This window comes from Phyllostomus hastatus, unplaced genomic scaffold (assembly GCF_019186645.2).
Source record: "Phyllostomus hastatus isolate PE091 unplaced genomic scaffold, TTU_PhHast_1.1 phas_scaffold_39, whole genome shotgun sequence".
Taxonomy (NCBI): Eukaryota; Metazoa; Chordata; class Mammalia; order Chiroptera; family Phyllostomidae; genus Phyllostomus; species Phyllostomus hastatus.
The window spans coordinates 16,749,359-16,771,132 of NW_025334028.1; the positions used below are offsets into that span (position 1 = coordinate 16,749,359).

At 34.8% G+C, this 21,774-nt stretch overlaps 1 protein-coding gene across 1 annotated transcript in view; it reads left to right on the forward strand.

The window, feature by feature from the left end:
- The window catches only part of GRID2 (glutamate ionotropic receptor delta type subunit 2), a 1,404,853-nt gene that overhangs the window by 695,446 nt on the left and 687,633 nt on the right, over window positions 1–21,774 (forward strand). Inside the window, exons 3-4 of the mRNA XM_045820339.1 lie at window positions 3,292–3,576; window positions 20,778–20,983. Of these exons, the coding sequence (XP_045676295.1) occupies window positions 3,292–3,576; window positions 20,778–20,983 (491 nt within the window). The remainder of the gene's footprint in view (window positions 1–3,291; window positions 3,577–20,777; window positions 20,984–21,774) is intronic.

A 21,774-nucleotide genomic window follows, 5' to 3' on the forward strand; every position in this document is an offset into this window, starting at 1 on the left:
AAACTGAAGTATGCATCGTATGGAACTAAAACTAAATAATGTGGCATTCTAACAATCAAGAGATGAAATTCTTTTAGCAAATGGTAGGCTGTTTCACTGATCTTTGTTTCTGTTCTTTCTGTAGCTCTTTATTTTCTCAAATCTCTTCTTCAGTCATGAGTTATAGTCTCATTTTTATACTAAACTTTTTGTAGGACTCTATGAAGGGTTGATTTCCAGAGGAAATCAATTTGTATCTTCCTGCTTCGAGGAAATATATATTTTTTAAGATTTTATTTTTTTATTTCCAGAGAGGGGAAGAGAGGGAGAAAGGGAAGAAGAGAAACATCAGTGTGTGGTTGCCTCTCACACTCCCCCTACTGGGGCCCTGGCCTGCAACCCAGGCATGTGCCCTGACTGGGAATCAAACTGATGATCCTTTGGTTCCCAGGCTGGCACTCAATCCACTGAGCCACACCAGCCAGGGCTCAAGCAAATATTTATTTTGATAAAATTAGGCAAAATGGGTATCAAATATAGCCTTAATAGGTTGCCTTGAATAAGCTTTCCTATTTGTGCCCAACTGGGGTTGTGTTTGGCTCAACCAGTCCCAACCCATTTTAGGTGTGTGAGCTCTTCCTTTCTCTTTAGTGGGACTACCTATTTTACAAAACTTGATAAGACTATTTTAATTGAACTTTATCCTATGGAGACCTCTATTTATCTCTTCTTTTCCATGCAAAATTTTAAGTTTATGAATATAATTTGCTTGCTATGGTGACATTGATATTGGACAATGAGTTAGAGACTAGCCTCTTTTTTTTTTAAGGGAAGTGTGTGTTTTGTGATAACTGTAATCAATAATCAACAGCAGTAGAGCAGTATTAGAGGGAAGTACATCTATGACTTGTAGGCTACCATTCCCCTCCACCCCAGTCTTTTCCTCCGATAAATGATAAATAATCATTTTGGTACTCTTTCTTACTGAGTCTCAGAATCTTTCAAAATATTCTTCCAGAATGCCAACTTAATGAAACAGTTGTGGTTGGCCTAACAGTTAATGTTGATTTTGCATCCCTAGACTATATAATCTTTGAATAGCCTGTCAGATCTAACATTATATAGTTCTCTGATTGCAATTTTTAATGGTTCCCATTTTGATTTGATAGGGAAACTTCAGTTATTCTTGCTAATATATATAGCAGGGTGAATAACACCAAACAATAGGTAATCTAAAGATAACATATTTGCTTACATAGTAATAACTTTTTCTAGTGTTTGTTTAGCTTGTGTTCCTACTGACAGAGATTAATAGGTAGTGACATAATTGATTGGAGGAAATTATAGATTATATGCTACAACAAGTTTATTTGCTAAATAATGATTAATAAATGACTCGAGTGTGTCTTTCTAACTTTGAAGATTAAAATAGATAATTTTCATATATTTTATACATGAGAGAATGTAGCATTAAAATTATGTTTTTTCATCTCAAACTTTTTTATATATAACTTTATAACATTTATGGTAGATTTATAGAAAATGTTATATTTATTTAATCATTCTTAATTAGTATAATCTAAAGATATAATTCAACTCTGTATACCTTAATGCACCCTTATTTTGATTTTAAATGCTAAATGAGCCAAGCATTTAACCAGAATATTTTTTAAAAAGTGAATTTCTACTTCCTTATGTAATCAGTAATGGTATTATTTACTACAATAATGAAGCAATCTTTTGACCATTGTTTTTGCATAAATTCATTGAAAGTGTAACTGTAAAATCATGCACCTATTTCATGAACAGGAGGAGGCACTATGACTTTTACTGAAACTCCAAACTCAATCTTTTATGGTCTAAGAAGTGTTCACTTCTGATGCTATTTTCACATTTATTTGAAATTATATAATGTTTCTTATCCTTGAAAATTATATTTCTAATAATTATTCATTTATTTACTATTATTAGTTGTCTTCGCTTTAATCATAATAAACTTATTTAATGTTTATATGCATATCATTAGTATAACTTCTGAACTTACATTTTGTCAGCTTTCATTAACTGATCAATTAATTACATGTAGGTATTTATCACCTAAGTTTTCCTTTGAATTTCTAAGGACTATGCAAAATAATCTGTATTAATGTCTGAATATAGAGAATATAATAACTAGCATACCTAAAACCTAGAATAAAGACTGAACCAAGTATCATAACTAACTTTCTAAAATGGGATTTATTTTGCTTTGATTCCTTCAAATTTACTATTGATTTTTTTTTATGTCTTTCCTTCAAAAATTGACATTCTGAGGTATCATTTCTTAAGGTTTTTTCTCTGCATGCTCTATATTTATTTTTACTTATAATTTATATTTGATATAGTTTCACTATGTTTTGAAGTAAACATGTAGTCACACACAGAATAGTTAAAATCAAAACAGAGATGGCCCTGGCGATCTTTTGTTAGAGCATCCTCCAGTACAACCAAATGTTGCTGGTTCATTCTGGTCAGGGCACATACCTGGGTTGCAGGTTTGATCCCTGGTTGGTGAGTGTGGTTCAGACAACTGATTGATGACTCTCTCTCTCTCTTTCTCTCTCACTCATATCAGTAAACATATCCTTGGGTTAGGATTTTTAAAAAACAGAGATCATAAATCATATAAAAGAAATAAAAGTGTTCAGCTGGAAACCAGAATGAGATAGTTGCTGAAATTTGGTATCAATTTGACTATTAATTTTCTGACTTGTCAAGGAAAAGAACAAAAAAAAAATTCAATTCTCCAGTTTAGTAAGAGAAACCAAGCATTACCAAAGTTTTAAATACCAGATGGCTCTGTTTTCTATGGCCAGAAATGTGTTACTTAAATCCTTCATCCCCCCATCCCTGTTTCCTTTGTTCACCATTTTATATATTATCTCCTTTTTGAAAACCTTTTATTATATACTCAGTATGGAATTATCTCTTCTCTGATTTATACATTAATAATTATAAAAGCATGGCTATCACTATCATCTGAGAGGCAAATAACACACACTAATTTTTTTCCAACTCTGGCAATGATCCTGCAAAATTCATTCTATTTTACCCTCTTTACAGATGAAGAAACTGAGAAACAAGAGAACCTAAGTAATTTGCACAGGTCAAATAGCTAAAAGGGCAGTGCTTTCAAACTGTGTTCCAATAGCACTTTGTAATTGGAGGATCTCCTCAGTTAGAAAACTGTACAAGCTTAATTCACTTGTGCTCAAAAAATGAGAAAATGTATGCAACTCATTGACATTTGAATATTACTGTGCTTTCCTGCAGCCTGTGAACTTATGAATCAAGGCATCTTGGCACTGGTCAGTTCCATTGGCTGCACGTCAGCGGGGTCCCTCCAGTCTTTGGCAGATGCCATGCATATCCCCCACCTCTTCATTCAGCGCGCAACAGCTGGGACCCCAAGGAGTGGCTGTGGGCTCACCCGAAGCAACAGGAATGATGACTACACACTCTCTGTTCGCCCCCCTATCTACTTAAATGATGTTATCTTGAGAGTTGTCACAGAATATGCCTGGCAGAAATTCATTATATTTTATGACAGTGAATACGGTAAGTGTGATTTGTGTGAGTTTTGTAAGTTGATATTAGCATGGCAAGCAACTTCACTGAATCATGAAAAACTTCAAGGAGCTTACTCATTGTTACCTGTGGTTTTCTTGTCCTGTCATATTCTTCTAATAAATCGAGCAGCAACAACAAAAACTTTTTAGTAAAGTTCAATTTTTTCTGTTGCATCCCTTTGAAATCAGATTTTAATATAAATACCTGTACCTAATGCTCAGTCTACATTTTTCTAAAGGGAATCTGACTGCAATATATCTTTGTGTTTCAAATAATGGGAAGTCATAAGGACAGTACAGTTATTTCCCCTTTCAAAAACATTTGTATCTCATATGATAATAAAATACCATTTTGGACAAATCCTGGAACACTGAAAAAATTACTTATTTCTATTTATTGGTTCCAAAAATATCTGACATATCTTGTTTACACCCTTTTGCAGATTTTCATAACTACTTTGCACTTAACTTTTAGGGGGTAACTGAAATCACTTTAATTAGCATGGCATATTATTACCATATGAAATCTCACGAAAATACTGAGTAGTATGAAGACAATTTATTTAACTTTCCAAGGTAAAACACAAAGCATTTTCCCTAAATTTATCATAAGTTGAGAAGACACTTTGTCTTGGTGTTTTTATCTTCATCTAATTAAAAAAAATAAGTAACAATGATATTATTTTGTTTATTTTTTTCCTGAATTAATCTATTTGTTTTCTACCTAACTGATTCCAGAAATGTTCAACAATAGTTTCATATTTTTGTTATTGGGAGAATGAAGATGAATATAATCAAATGAAAGAAGGAAACAGATATTGTAAGGAATATATATTTTGAAATATGTTTTCTTAGAGATTAGCCTTAAAATGGAAGCTCAGAAAAAAAAATTCCATTCAGCATAGATGAGTCTAGTTTTCACAGGTTTGTGAAAAAACAAAAACAAAACAAGAAGATTTCACCTCCTGAAGTGTAACTTATTTTTCTTAGCATATAAATAAACAAGCATTTAAAAATAATGGTGTTCTTTTTATAAACTACCCAGCATTGTGAACAATATTGGAAAACAGTTACACAAGAGTGGGCCAGAAGAGGCATCAATAGACTGAACACAAAAAAGGTTGGCAGAAATATGGGAAGCAACAAATAAGAACTCTTGTGGACTCTCAGCAAGGGAAAGCAAGTGGTAGTTACATTTAGCCCTAAATATTCAAAGATCACATGGGGTTTTGGCAGCCAGAGTCACAATAAACTTGACGGGTAAATTTCAGCCAAAAGTCTGGGGCAGTCTCCGGAAGCATACTCTTTTGTCCCCAGCACGGAAATCCTTATTTTTGTTGCTTAGTTCATATTATTTAGGGGTCAAAGAACAAAATGAAATGAATAAAAGAGACTGAAATGAATAAAATAAACAAAAAAATTTAATATAATTGGCTCATCAGTTAAAGTAAGGATTGAACACAAATTTGAAATTCACTGATAGGATTATTTAATGAACACAGTAAATTCTACCAGTGAAACCAACATGTTGAGTATGGTTTTCTCCCAATCAGATCATCTATGACTTTTATAACCTTAAATGGCATTCTTATGACCTCTACTGAAACAGTGTGAAATAATGAATTTTTAAACCCTAAATTTTTCATTAAGAGGAGAAAACACTTTTTAGTTATTATTATCAAAAAAGTCCTGTAAAATAAGGAACACAAAAGTGATTTTGGTTTAAGGCACTTTTACAATATTAAAATTAGATTTTTTTCTCTTTAACATAAATGTCCATGAGGAAAGAAAATCCCTTGTTATCTTGTTTCTAAGTCCTACATGGATTACAGTTAGTAAATTTATAAGAGAATACATTTTTATTATTGATGAGGCATATAATTTTGAAAATGTACACTAAATTTGTAGTCATATAAAATCGTTCACATTCATTTGAAATGCCTCCTTTTCTTTTGAGTAAATAAGATGCCATAAACAGTATGCGACTGGGTCCTTTGAGAGAAGCAGAGTTTGTGTTAGGAATGAAAAAAATGTCCTTTACTCTGATGGTAACTTGCTTTTGACTTATTATTTAATTTAATAATTTGTAAAAAATTTACCTTGCTTGTATCACTAAAATGATTTCCAGTTATACTCTTTAGTGAAAGAAAATTTTTCTGTGATCCTTACAATAATCTTTCTAGTAAAGAACTGGGCCAGAGTCCAAAACAAACATCAAGCTATTCCAAATACTTTGTTATTTGAAGAGAGCTATGTTTATTTACATAGCCATTCATCAATGTCGTCATTTTAAGTTCAAACATTGGAATTATACTTGACTTTTATCTTGGTTATCAGAAATTGCTTTCATTAATGAATGGATTAAACATCATCTAGGGATGGAATCAGGCAACCTGCTGGAGCCACATGTTATTGAACATGTATTTTGCTTAGAAAAATATACTTAAAAAATTAAGCTTCTGTATCCAGTTAATTAGAGAAACACTTTTTTCCCCAAAGCAGTTCATTGTGAATAAGGGTACAGTATAAAAGTCTACTTTAAATTCCCTAACAAAGAAGATTCGAGTCTTTGATTCTAAGTAAATGCATGAAAAGAGAAAAAAAAATTGAAACTTAATTTGAATGGATTGATTCAAAACATTTTTTAAAAGACTTGAAAAGAGTTTAGGAAGTGTTGAGCTTTCAAAAAATCTGTCATTCAGGAAATGTTCAGTGCTCATTTGCTTAGTGTGATGCAAAGTATGAGATAAAAAGTTTTACAGAATGCAGTCTTAGACATTAAGAAGCTTACCGTTTTAAAAAGGTAAAATATTTACATAACTCTCTTAATAGAGAAAATAATGTGAAATGAATGACACAAACTAAACACTAGCCTTGTGTAATAAAAAGAGTGTTTAATTTCAGCAGCAGTAATCAGAGGCTTTATGGGTAGACTTTGACTTGATTGTTGCCTCTCAAAATCCAACCAAACTTTCATAAAGTATGGCAGACAACTGATCCAATAAAGAGGAAATGTGAACAAGTCTTGCAGCAATAAAAATATTTAAATATCCTTGAATGTTTTTATTTGACAGGGACAAGAATAAATATTATATATTGTACCATTTAATCTTCTCAACAGGTCTAATAAAATAAGTAATATTACTATCACAATTCTACAATTAGAGAACTGAAGCAACTGGTGGGTAATTCATTCACAAAGTATTAGAAGTGTCAAAGTTGAGATGTAAAGTCTGACCAGAGCCTGTACTCCTAACCATGTATAATGAGTATCAGGAGGTTGCAGTGAACTACCACCCCAAAATATAACAAGGGCTAATTATATAGAGAACATTTATTGTATCCAGGCTCTATTCTAAGTGCCATACATGCATCATATCATTTATCATCTTAGCAGCCCTACGTAGATGATGATGTTGAAGATGATGATGGTGATGATGATGATTTTTATAAATAAAAAACTGAAGTAGTAAGAAGTCAGGTAACATGAAAGTAAGTCAAGAAGCCTGATTTCAAACACTCATAGTCTAATTTATACCCTTGCTTTCAACACTAGAGTACTTTGATGTTATAGAAATAAGTTTAAGATTAAGATATGAACAACTATAAAATAAAAAATGCTTATAAATGAAATATATAGAATTTCTTTATTAGAGAGAGAGAATGACTTCAAGCCTGCAGTTGCAATAGAAACAGTATAAATGAACCATGATCCCTTAAGGATTATGGATTCATAGAGCAAAAGTTAGAATTGAATATAGCAGACACCTAGAACCCCAATTAGGTAGTAAATCAGAATGACTAGAAGAGCTTTTTAATCATCATAATACCTGGGTCCTCCTGGACCCTTGAAATCAGAATATTTGCAAGGTAGGCACAAGCAACTTAATTTTAACATTCCCCAAATCATTCAGATAAAGCCAGCTTTGTTCCTTGATAAAGCATTTTGGAAACAAATGTCAGCAGGTTGCTTCTTCAAGGTCTTTGACTGGTAGCATTGTTTGCCCTGGCAGAGTCCAGAACACTCCAAGGGAGAGAGAACTCATATTTTGAAGAAGCCTACTTCACAAGGGACACTGAACATTTCTAAACAGTCAAAACGTTTTCTTTCTGTGAATCTTAAAGCACTTACATTGGACAAAATGACCCCTTTTTAGTAAATTCTTAAGTAATCATTTTGCTTATAATAATTTATTAATAAGTAAAGAAAATGATGACTTAGTTTTCTCCTTACCTAGTCTTCTACTGCCTAATTACCAAAAGCAATTTCCCATTTTCAACAGGATGTGCTTTTCAGGTGTTCTACCTTTCTAAATGCCTTTATTCCTATCCATTCTAGTTTTTCAATCACATTATCTGACACGTGTGCTGATTACAGAATGAGTTGCCTGCTCTTATTGCCTGCATAGGAGAGGTAAAACCATTACCCCTTTTTAGGAAAATAAAAACACTTATATCTTGTTGTGTGTCCTTATAATTTCTGCATTTTAAAAATTGTATGTTCACTCCTTATTGCATTACTCATTATATTGCCCTACCCTTCAAATTGTGCATCACTCTCAGTTTACCTAGGTTTCAACCAAATCCCTGGAAGGAAGTTTGGTCAAGTAGGTGGAATATGATATTCTGGGAGAGTTATTAAAAACTGACAGTAGTCTAAGCAGTCTATCAGAGAGGTCTAAGCAAGGAATTAATTGAATGTAATGGCTGCATTCCGGAATCGGGGAACTGACAACATACAGAAACCAGAAAGTTATAGGAGTAGGTGGCCCTTAAAATAGAGTAAAAGCAGATAGACTGCTTTAGTGGGAGGATTCTATTCAGACACTATTGATGAGAGAACAGTTGGGTTTCAGGGCTGGGAGAACTGAATAGAGTGATGTAAGCAGTAAGATTGAACTCCTCTTCATCAAATGAGTTACTTGGGTTCTTTAATTTCCTTTGCCTGAAACAATACTGATCCCAGCCTGATACTGGTGTGGATCTATTGGTAGATCTCTTGAATAGATCTAGTTATGGAGACTGGAATGATAATAAGGATAATAATAACAGATATCTAAGCAGCTTGTTATGGTGATGACAGAGACATGATCTTTTTGAAAGTAGTGAGGTGCCCACTTACATATCCTCATCCCTACTTCACTTCAACAATTGGCTCCATCCCAGGCAAGACAGATGGCATTGGTGGCCCAAAGCATATCTTACAGATTATTATACTAATGAATGACCCTTTCCATTCTTTATACATATCCTGAATATCATCTATATGGACAGTATCCATATATCAATCTCAGGCCCTCCCTGTCCAGGTCCTGTGCTACTCCTTGAACCGAATAATTTGGTCAGGGACATAGCTTGCTGTCAATCACAGCTGAATTACATGGTGATTCTCTGAATGAAGGATAGGCATGTGTGGATACAAGTGCTTCCCTTTGCAATGGGAAGGAAACCTTACATAGAAGAAAACCTAATATCAATTAGGTTATTTTAATTAAATTAATTTATTTTAAATTTTAATTTAATATTAAACTGAATTATATTAAATATTTAATGTTAAATAAAATTATGAATATCTGTCTTTATAATTCAACCTTTAAAATTGCTCTTAAAAGATATACTTCTTTAGTTGGAATTTGTTTCTTTTTGTTTGGTTAGCATAAACTATCTTATGTTCTTAGCCTTTCTGACATTCTCCTTACATTTTAGTTTAGTTTTTTCTCTTTTACAACAAGATTTTTAGTTATATATAAATCTTTGCTATAATTTGTTAAACTCAGTATTTCTGAAAATCAGAGACCTAAAAGTGCATAGTAGTTGTTGATAAAATAAAATAGCTTAGCATGGAAATGACTAAATCAAGTACTGTATTTTGCTGTGTATAATGCACATCCACATTTTTGGCTCAAACTTTCAGGAAAAAATCTTTTGTTTTAAATTTTAATTCAATTGTCTATTTATTTATATTAAGATACATATTTTATGTATTATAAAAGAATTTTAGCATTTATCTTTTAACATATTACAGTACAAGAAATTTTATGTAACAACTGTAAAACACAAGAACAGATACAAAGTATTTTAGATTCTGTCCATGTATAATGTGCATCCTTATTTTTCCCTCAAAAATTTGGCAAAAAAGCGTGCATTATACACAGCAAAATATGGTACATCTTTCTCTATATACATATGTAGATAATCAAGTTTCTTTCTTTGTTCATCTACATGAACAGTGAAATATATACTTTGACACACAAAAAAAAACAAAAAAAGAAACTCAACTTCACATAATACTAAATGGGTTACTTATAGGCTCCCCTGCATTCTAAAAACACTGATTTAGAAATCCCCAGTTAAGGGTCAATACACAGTTGAATAATTTGCGGTACTTAATCACTACTTAAAGACTCAGTATGTCACCTTTTCCTTACAATTAAATTGCCATACGGTGGGACCCCTTAGAAATAAATATTGAATGACCTTCCTCATGAATGAATTCCTAGAAATCACAAAATATATTCCATGAATTCTTAATGTAGGCTTAATCAAGGCCCATAAAATGGACACATTCCTCTTAATTGACTGAAAATGTTTACAATTACCCTGAGGGTGTTTTCAAATGTCTAATGACTATATTATTAACTTTCTCTCTAGACAGCCTTAAAGTTGTTTATTACTCATTTGGCTACATTCCAGCTTTCAGTTCTCTCATTTAACTCAATGTGCATCAATAAATATATACTTTTTCCAAGCATCTTACAGAATGATTTCTTGTGCATTAGTGAATTAGAACATGTTATGACAAGTAGGTAAAAATGATATATTCTACTACTTTGAATTCATTTATCAGCAAAACATCCTTAAAAATATTGATCAGCATTAGTGAAAGATAATACACATATTGGAGCCCTGTGATCAAGTGTTAAAATCACAAGCTCTTATCAAATAGAAAATTTCAGTGATAGACAACTATTGCTTAACTGTATCACCTTAAAATCTAATATTGTATTTTATTATCATTATTTTCTAAATATACCACAATGACAAGAAAGTACTCAATAAAGACTCAAATTCCTTTTCAAATAAAGGTTCTCTAAAAGCCCTATTTTCTTAGGTAACAAAACATTTATAGAGTATGCTTTCCTATTCATATGTTGGGAAAATTTGTTTAGCTCAATGATGTGTTTTATGTACCCAGCAGTAGGACACATTTCTTTTTATCTAAAAGAAAAGTAACAAGACTCTAAATAATTAATTTTGAAGCTCAGCCTTCTGTCATAATTTTAGAAACACCAAGATTGGCTTAATACAGTACTGAAGTCTTCTGCTCAGAATGAGGTCTTCAGTGCAATAAGTGATTAAAATGATTAAATGTGCCTAATCTACTCAAGTGAGGGAGAGAAATGAGTAGAGGGGAGGAAAAATCAGACTTACAAATAATTAATGACAAATATCTTTTCCCACCAAATTCAATATCTTAAAGGTAATATTTGAATACAGTGATGAAATGGAAAATTACTGTTTGATATATTCTGGAGAATGCCATTAAATTTAGTTAAATTGCCACTACAGTTTGGAGAACAGGTAGTATAGTAAGTTTCTGCTATCTGCAGTGAGGTCTTTGTTATTAGGAGGGGTGCAGATAACATGCTGCCTGAGGGCAGGGGTTGGGTTTATCTTGCTCAGCATTCTCTCCCAAATTCCTCTCACAGTGCTTGGCACACAGGAAGCAGAGACTGGATTCTGACTATTGGTTTGCAATGAACAGGAAGATGTCCTATTTCTGGTTTTGAGGTCAGTTTTGAAATGCGTTTATGCATTAGATTCTAATATGACCTGGAACTTTTCTACCGTAATTGATTTTAAGGTAAACCATTTTTCATACAGAGTTTAAATTGAATCTTATATTAGTGATTACAATTAAGTCATTGTTTTATACAATTTAACAAAGTAAATCATTGACCTTTAATCAGCCACTACCCCTTGCACAGTTGTTGGGGGAAGTAGTTTAAAAAAGTTATTCAAATGTCAGTGATATTGATGGTTATAGAATAACAAGTTGTAAGGATGTTACCTAGATCAACTTTCAGTCCTTATCAAAATTTATTTGTTTTCCATATTTTGCATAGAAAGAGGCAGTAAAAGAAAATTAAGAAAAAAATGGGACTATTGACTGGGTTAATAAAATCTTCATAATGAAAATGTACATTGCTTAACAATTAACAGTTTAATATTTCATCAGAATAACCTAGTAATTAGGTTAAATAATTTTCTTTTTGCATTAATAAGGTGTGGTTAGTTGCTACTATCCTGTGCTTTCATTCCTTGGTTTCATTTCTTTTATTGAAATTAATCACATTAAAACATAACTACTTATTTCAGTTGTTATTCCCTCCACTAAACTGCACTTCATGATTAGAAACATGGCCTTCACCTTCATCAATCACCAAACTATTAGATGTTTATCAACAGACTTTGTATTGGTGAATACCCTTAGTCTTGCAAGTGACACAAGCTCATTTCAAAGTAAGCAAGCACAAAAAATTTGTTTTTTCTATGACTGGTGTAGTTGGGAAGTTTAAGGAAGAACCAGTTTGCCTCCATTTCACTTCACAAGTAGGCTTCAGTCCCAGTTTCTCTCTCAACACTCTGGCCCTTATGATCCAATAACCACGTCATGACAGCTCCTGCTACAAAAGGGAGATCATTTCTTTTTCATTATCTATATATCAAATTTCAACCCCTACTTGAGTCCTGTGGCTATTCCAGAACTAATTTCTTTGGTCAAGGCTGTGAAGTGCTCAAGTTGGCCATTCTGAAGAATGTGGAACCCAATAGAATGTGTGATACAGTGACAAGTCCAGGTTTGTCTTAAATGAAAAAAAAAAATGAGGTCTTGTTTAAATAAAGGAGAAGAAAAACTCGGAAGGTAAAAATAACAGACATCAACTATGAAATTGTTTCCAAGTTCACAGGGCTATATGGGTAGCAAAGTAAGGATCTGAATCTGATTTTCTGACATGAAGTATAGTGTGGGTAAAATGTTGTTCCAAAAAAGAAAGATGAAATGTTTGCAAGTGGCTTTTCATGTCACAACCAAAATACTAATTTTGGCCTCCATATATACAAAGATCATTGTGGCATGCATTCTGTTCCATGCTACCCAAATCTCCCTTCAAAACTAAAGCACTCATTCTGACCTGCTGCTGAGAGTGCTGGCAGCTGACTGCCTTCTCCACCCATCAAGCTCAGCTGAGGAAAGCCACCAAACCCAAATCCTTGCAGGATTATAAACATTCGTAACTTGCTGTAACTCTGAAAGCCATCCCACTCCCAAAGTCTGTGCAGGTCCCACAGCTCTTCTCTGATGAACCTGCTCTCTCCTCCTGGTTTCATAAGTGTTATTGCCAAGAGCAGTCCTTGGTAAGCATCCTGTTCTGTCTGGATCTCAGCATCCGCTTCCCTGTCAATCAGTCTCCTATAACTTCGTGGGTTTTTCTTGGGCCTGAAGGACAATTAGAGTTAGACTAAATAGTAAAGGAAGACAATTAAAAGTTATTGGGAAAGGTATTAATATACTTATATTTCTTTTTATTTTTCTACTATTATGAACCATTTGAAATATATTTTTCTGTTCAAATTTATTCCCTTTATACCTCCCTCCCCACCACAATCTTAATGTTTTTATTTATTTTTTTCAGCAGACAATCCTGTATTTTTTCTAATTAAATGTACTGGGGTAACACCAGGTAGTAACATTACGTCAGTTTCAGTTGCACAGCCTACCTTCAGAGAAATAACGATGTCCCTCACCAAAGTTTCCTAAGTCAAATTATTCTTCAGCAGTCAGTCCTCCCTTTGACTTTCCTCTTCCTTCCAACCCTAAGGATCCCATGATTCCACTAGACCTACCCAAAGAATGAAGAGCTCTCTCATCTTAAGTTCAGGTGGTACTCAGCTTTAGTGCCATATGGAGCTTCAATCCCCTTTATTAGATAGCCTAACATATTCACAGGTTCTGGAGATTAGGACTTGAGCATCTTCAGAAGGTCATTATTCTGGCTACCACTGTTCCTTTATAGTGCCCAGGAGAAAAGTTTGTCCTCTTGGGTTTTTCCCTAATTTTATGTTTAATAACTTAGTTAATGAACTTTCCGCTACTTGTTATAGAATTACCTGGCCAGTAGAATTAGTAATCACTGAGAACTACTGAACTGAAACTATTCAATACTGTTAAACTTTCTACTCTCAATAAACAGCACTTAGTCCCACACATAAGCCTGGAGGTTCCTTGAGGTCAGGCACCATATATTATCATTTTCTTTCTGTAAACGTTGTTTTCATTTTATGCCAACTAATAGGCATACAGATAATGGAGTTAAATAATTGCAATGATTGATTATGTTCATGAATTAACAAAACCAAAGGCCCAGGCTCTTTTCATGTTGACTTTCCACAGAGCAGCTAATAAATAGATTCAGATTCTTCTCACATCAAACATATCAGTTGCCACATATCATGGGTTTTTGATGTTATTCTCAAATAAGCGAAGCTATTAATGTTTAACTCTTGCATTCCTAGAATCTAAAACATTATGCTTGCTGTTTTGGTTAGCTAGCCATCATTAAATTTTAGGCAATTCTTTCCTAAGGGTGGGGGGAGATTACCCTTAACAAGCAGTTGTGTACTACTATTAATGAAGAACCATGTGATGGGGAAATGAGGGGAAAGGTACAAGGAATAAGAAGCATAAATGGTAGGTACAAAATAGACGGGGAAGTTAAGAATAGTATGGGAAATGGAGAAGCCAAAGAACTTATATGCATGACCCATGCAGAGGAACTAAGGGACAGGGGGAATGTTGGAAGGAGAAGGGGTATAAAGTAGTGGGGGATAAAGGGGAGAAAAATTGGGACAATTGTAATAACATAATTAATAAAATGTACTTTAAAAATAAAATAAATAAACTACCGTGTGATAGACACTACACTGGATTTTGTACATACACACATATGACTTGCCTAATCTGATCTTAGGAGACATCTATGAAATTTACATATCAGAAATTTACATATCTTCATTTACATATCAGAAATATTTTTTTAAAAATTTTCAGTCACATGTATGTAGGCAATGATAACCAGAATTCTGGACTAAAGAAGCAGAGGGATACTAACAACCTTTTGTCACATCACTTTTATGGCCAGATATGTATATACACACACACCCCTACCTTCTGGTCAAAAATAAAAGCTAAGAAAAATGGCAGACTGTTTTAAATCAAGGGGATATTATCTACCAGCTCAATTTGAATCACACTCTTTAACAAGTCACTCTCAGACTTAAACTGTTTTTCATTCTGCACACACAGCCTGTCGCCACTTAGATCCTCTCCTTAAAATGTTCAATAGATAAAAACTGCATTTAGAATAAAAGAAAAACCTCTCTGTGCCTCACAAAGGTCCACATAATGTGACCCACACTCTACGTGGAGCTCACCTAAGTCAACTCTCGTCACTCATTGGGCCTCACCCACACTGGAATCCTTGAACTTCAAACAAGAGCTCTTTGCTGCCTCGGGGCATTTTTCCTTTGCTGTTGTCTTCACTTTCAATCTCTTTGTCTAGGTTATGTCTTCTCATCCTTTATTGTCAGTTTACATACCGGTTTTCCAGAGAAATCTTCCTTGAGTATTCTAACAAAAATAGATCTTCCTCCCTATCCTGTCCTTATCTCCCAGAGCACCCTTAGTATTTCCTTCAAGCACTAATGTGATTTGTTTGTATTACTTTGTTCACTTGTTTGTTGTCTGTCTCAATGTGGAGAAGGACATTCACTGTTGTGTTCCTTGCATATAACATTGTGCTCTGTATTCAGTAAGTACTTTTGAAACAATATTTATCTAGAAAATTATGATATGATATTGCACTGGTATATTATTTCTGGGAACAGAACATGTCCTAGAACATTAATGTTCTGGAGCCTTATGCTCTGGTCACACAGTGTTTTCTGAGCACCTTTATTTATTTCAATGTATTTTTCACTCTGTCATACTGGTTCTGGGGTGGGGACCAGCTTTTATATTTTTAATCAAATTTCTAAGTGATTCTGAGTCACACTGAAGTTTGAAAATGCTCGTTTGAATGTGTACACAGTCCTATTAGATGTCTACCTGTGGCTGTGAATTTCATCAGATCTAACCCTTGGTTTAATCCACTCCTGAGTATTTTACACCCTTAGGTACTTTCTGACTTGGATATCTAATGAGTACATGATACCGTTATTATTCCAGCTCTTTTATCTCTTGTTCTGCTCTAGATGAATCTTTGTTCTTTCAAGCTGCTTGATTCTGACATCTTGAGTTTGTAATATAATTAGGAATAGGGAATATAAGGTAGAATTTATGAAGTTATCTATTCTGAAGTATTTGAGAGTTGTCAGATAACTGACTATATATTTGTAGTAATTGTTTTAAAATAAAACTAATACAAAAGTAAAATTTTAAAGTTAATTTGTAATGTGGCAAGTATAAATGGTTGTTATGAGCATATATTAATTTCTAAATCTCGGGCTATTTATTTTCTTGTTCTATGGATTTATATATTGTGTTTAATTGTTAATGTACTGAAAAATACATGAACTATTGCCCTTGAGACACAAATTTCAATGTGTGCAATCACACACAGTTAGGAATTTCGAGATATAATACACTGACAATGAGCAACCCATAATCCTATTTACTTCTTATCCTTCACTAGTTTTCTCTCTTTAAACATTTTGTGCCATGGATACATACAGAAAACATGTAGTTTATTACATAGAAAAAGCTAATCTGTTATGTTAAGATATTATTTTGCCATGTATCTTTCTCAATTATATTTATCAATGTTCAAATCCCTCCTATAAACAACCAGTGTGGTACTGGGGAGAAATATTTGTAACATTCCAGGAATGTATTATTCCTTAAATATACAGTATATCCAGGTATAAATTGTTAAACACTTTATTTAGACAGATTTTACCCTCCTTATTTAAATGTGAAATGGACACAATTTTTATCTGATGATCTTTCAGAACTTGCTTTTTTTGGAATGGGTGTGTGAATATTTTGTTAAAATTTGTTTTGCATGTGAAGTACATTCCCCATACTTCTGATAAGAAAATTGTCTCCTACTAAGTTTGCCAGATTTGAGTTAAAGAAGTGGTTCTCATACAATAGACAAAAATGAAGCTATTTGTCTTCTAAGTGACCTGTGACCCTCTCTCTAAAGATAACCTCTCAAAACTCTCTTTTAATTTAGGTTGTAAGTATCAAGTTTAGTAATATTGTCGCTTTATTTTAATAAATTTTAGTAATCTTGATTCAGATTCAACTGCCATAAATGATATCCACATTTTCCCTGAGGCTGATATCACTTTTAATGCTGAGGAAAATAAGGAATGCACTTTCCTTATCTCACATTTCTTTTAGGCAACTGAGGAGCCTGGCCTAACATTTTTCACAGGTGAGATAACTTGGGATGCTCAATGAAGAGAAAGATACTCACTTTAAAAATAATAATGTCTAAGCCCTGGCTGGCATAGCTCCGTGGATTGAGTGCGGGCTGAGAACCAAAGTGTCGCAGGTTCTATTCCCAGCCAGGGTACATGCCTGGGGTGCAGGCTATAACCCCCAGCCACATATTGATGTTTCTCTCTCTCTCTCTCTCTCTCTCTCTCTCTCTCTCCCTTCCCTCTCTAAAAATAAATAAATAAAATCTTTTAAAAAATCTTAAAAAAAAATAATGTCTAGATCTCCTGGTCAAGATGGAGGCATAGTATACATGCTTTGTCCCCTCTTGCAACCACAGACAGAATTAGAACTAAACCTTAAAGTAAATAATACCCAGAACTGTGAGAAAATCAAACTGTATGGAAGTCCAACAACCAAGGATGTAAAGAAGCCACATTCATCCAGATGGGTAGGAGGGACGGAGACACAGAGATGGGTGGAGAGGCAAGGAGATGCAGCATGGCAGAGAGATGTGGCAACAGCAGTGGAATAGGTGGTCCCACATTCAGTGTGGTGGGTAAAAATTGGGAGGGGATACCTTGGGAGTGAGTGATCCCACTCCAGGCCAGACCACACAGCACAGGATTCCAGCTCTGGGAAGTTAAATCCTCATAACTTCTGGCTGTAAAAACCAGTGGGGTTTGGGACAGTGGAGAAAACTATTGGATTTTCAGGATACTCTGCTTAAAGGGCCTGCAAAGTCTTAGGATGTACACAAACCCACCTACTCCAGGATTCAGCACCAGGGCAACAGCTAGAAGGGTGCCAGTTGCACACCAGGAATGGGTGAAGTGACTGGAAACAGAGTGCTGGGCAAACTTCCAGAAGCCAGGCAGTGGCATTGTCCCCTCTCCAAATCCTCCCCCCACAAAGAGCCACAAAGCAGTGAAGCAGGTTGGCCCTACGCAGGTGATTGCCTAAGACCCCATCCCACATAATTTACTGGTACCTTTTCTACAATAGGCCATGCTACTAAGACAGGGAGTCAAAGCACCTAATACACAGAAACAAACATAGGGAGGCTGCCATATTGAGGCAGTGAAATGCAGCCCAAATGAAAGAATGGGACAAAACCCCAGAAGAAGAACTAAATAATGGAGATAACCAACCTATCAAATGAAAAATTTATAACACTGTTGATCAAGATCCTCAAAGAACTCAGTGAGTACAGCAACAACATACAGGAAAAAAAGGTTACACCAAGTGAAATAAAGAAAAATCTCCAGGGAACAAACAGTGAAGGGCCTCCCTGAAGCTGGGACTCAAATCAATGATTTGGAACATAAGGAAGAAATAAACATTCAACCATTACAGAAAGAAGAAACAAGAATTAAAAAAAAATGAGTATAGTATAAGAAGCCTCTGGAATATCCCCAAACAGAAAACATCTGAATCATAGGGATGCCAGAAGAAGAGAAAGAGCAAGAAACTGGAAAACTTATTTGAAAAAATAATGAAAGAAAATACTTCTAATTTGGTGAAGGAAATAGACATACAATCCAGGAAGCACAGAGAGTCCCAAAAAATTTGGACCCGAAGAGGACCACACCAAGACACATCATAATTAATATGATGTTACAGAAAATACCCTCTGCCTCTGGGGGTCTTTCATTATTCTTTTTGCCTGTTGCTGGTAGGAATTGTGGCTCTCAATGTCAGAGTTTGGTAAAAAGTAAAGGAATTATTTAATTAAAAGTTATATAGGTTTAGAGTAATGGTGGAATATCTCCATTAAATCTCAAAGTCCCTTTAAACACCCACAAACACATATACTCACTCACTCCTGTTTCTTTTTGCCAAGCCAGGCCAGTCAAGGGGTACCATATCTCAGGAAAAGAAAACAGAAGTCTGTAGCTCACCTAGGCTCCCATTGTTAAATCCAAAACTGCATTCTCATGGCAGGCTGGGGAATCCTTCTGCATCCTTTCTAACCACCAGGCCAGAAGAGAGAGCTTTACATGCTGCTACATCTTGCTTTCTTGCTTTCTAAGCCTTGTGGTCAAAAGAGACCCCTCTCCACTCTCAAAACGGTGTGGTTAAGCCCTAGCATGGCTGCCACACTTGGGTTTAAACCCTGGCATGAATCTTCTTCCATAACCCAATTTCTGACTCCTCCCACACCGAGTTACACCTGCCAGTAGTCTGGTTTCTTCTGCCTTTCTCGGCTACCATTGCTAGTCTGGGCAAGTATGGGCCCTTGGCATGGAGTGAACCATCTCCAAGCTCTCACACAGGTGCTGTAACTCTGGGGAGCTGCCTCTCAGCTACATCATGGGTCAAAGTGATGCCTATCTCCCTGGCCTAAGCAGACTATGAAGCTAGCTTGATGTTACTGATATGTAAAATAACTGTCAATCCCTGTGCTGCTGCTTTTCCCAGCCCCCAAGCTAGACTTGTGGGGATCCCTGGGGTCTCTCAGGCCACGCTCTACTCTGAACCTCATTCCATACCCATTACAATGACAGAGGTTAAAGACAGAGAATCTTAAAAGCAGCAAGAGAAAAGCAGAGGGTTGCCTACAAAGGAGCTCCCATAAGGTTATCAGCTGATTTCTCAAAAGAAGCTTTGCAGGCTAGAAGGGGCTGGAAAGAAGTATTCAAAGTGATAAAAAACAAGGACCTATAACCTAAATCGCACTATCCAGCAAAGTTATCATTTAGAATGGAAGGGCAGATAAAGTGCTTCCCAGATAAGATAAAGCTATAGAAGTTCATCATCACCAAGCCATTGTTACATGAAGTGCTAAAGGGAATTATTTAAGAAAAAAAAGATCAACCCTGGCTGGTGTGGCTCAGTGGATTGAGTGCCATACTACAAACCAAAGAGCTGCTGATTTGATTCCCAGTCACGGCACATGCCAGGGTTGTGAGCCAAGGCCCCAGTAGGGGGCGTGGGAGAGGCAGCTACACATTGATGTTTCTCTCCCTTTTGTTCCCTTTTCCTTCTCCTCTGTCTAGAAATAAATAAATAAAATCTAAAAAAAATCAAAACTAGGAACATTAAAATAAATGGCAACAAATTCACAACAATCAAGAACTGAATCTAAAAACAAAGCCAAACAAACAAACAAACAAAAAACAAAACTAAGCAAACAACCAGAACAGGAGTAGAATCATAGATATGGAAATTACCTGGAGAGCTATCAGCTAGGAGGGAGACAGGGGAGATTGGGGAAAAAGATGTAAGGATGAAGAAGCATAATTGGTAGGTACAAAATAAATAGGGGGAGGTTAAGAATAGTATAGGAAATGGAGAAGCCAAAGAATTTATATGCACGATGCTTGGACGTAAACTAAGTTAGGGGGTGATTGCTGGAATGAAGGGGGGTACCTGGTAGAGGGGAGGAAAGGGGGAAAATTGTGACAACTGTAATAGCATAAAATCAATAAATTGATTATATATTTAATCATATATATATTTAAAAATAAGTAAAAAAAATAAATAAAAATAATAATCTCCACATTTTTATGTAAACACATTAAATCACACTAAACCTAAAACATATATCAGAGTTTTACCAGCTACTGAATTTGTAGACAGCATACAATGTTGAACAATAAACTATTCTGATATAAATGAAATAGCTCTTATCTCCCTTCTGTGCTCTAATTCACACTTTGATGGGATTTTGTTTCTCCTAGATATCCGTGGAATACAGGAGTTTTTGGACAAAGTGTCTCAGCAGGGTATGGATGTTGCACTTCAAAAGGTAGAAAACAACATCAATAAAATGATCACCACTCTCTTTGATACCATGAGAATAGAGGAATTGAATCGCTATCGAGACACTCTTAGGCGAGCCATCCTTGTTATGAATCCCGCCACAGCCAAATCCTTCATTACTGAGGTAAGGAAAATTGTCAGGGGGTGGGGTTAGAGTGTGAAATTAAATGTGTTGGAATAGATTTCACTGGGGTATTGAAAATTAAGAGCAGTGAGAGGGAATTAAGTATACAACTCTCATTAATACTAGTGGAGGTAGCAGCACAGTGAACTCCTGGCTCATTGTATGTACCCTGCACTGTCCAGTTAGTTGCTGAAAATGATTGAATGATTGCATTTATATATATATACCCAGGATGATTTTAAGAAATCTTATGACAGTTTACAAGTGCTGTTGACCTGAATGAGTCTAACAAGCTCAAGAATGAATTCAAAATGCAAAATTCTCTAATCCTTAAATGTTTTTGCCAACTAAAATTCTGCTTCTGCGAAAAGATTTACTTGAATCAGGCTATTGCTACCTGAACATGATTACTTTTACAGAAACATGTAGCAAATTACTTCTGCTCTGTGAACTCTGTACCAAGACAAATGATTAAAACTCTCTGAAACTGCAAAGTGATGACCACTATACATTTTATGATACTGCAGCCTCAAAGTTTTAATTGTATCTGTTTATGTGGCTAGAAGCTTCAAAACTTTGTCAAAATACAACTAAGACATTTTAATGATTTGTGTAACATCTCTGTGTTCTATAGTGCTTGCTATTGCCTTGCAAAAGATTACTGTCAGGTCATTCTGCTTTACAGTTTAAGGGTGCTAGAACTGGTCGTGACATTACATACTTTCACATGGGTTTTATTATTAGTGTTTTTAATTTTGGTGGCTTTGACTAATACTTTTTTCTCACTTCCC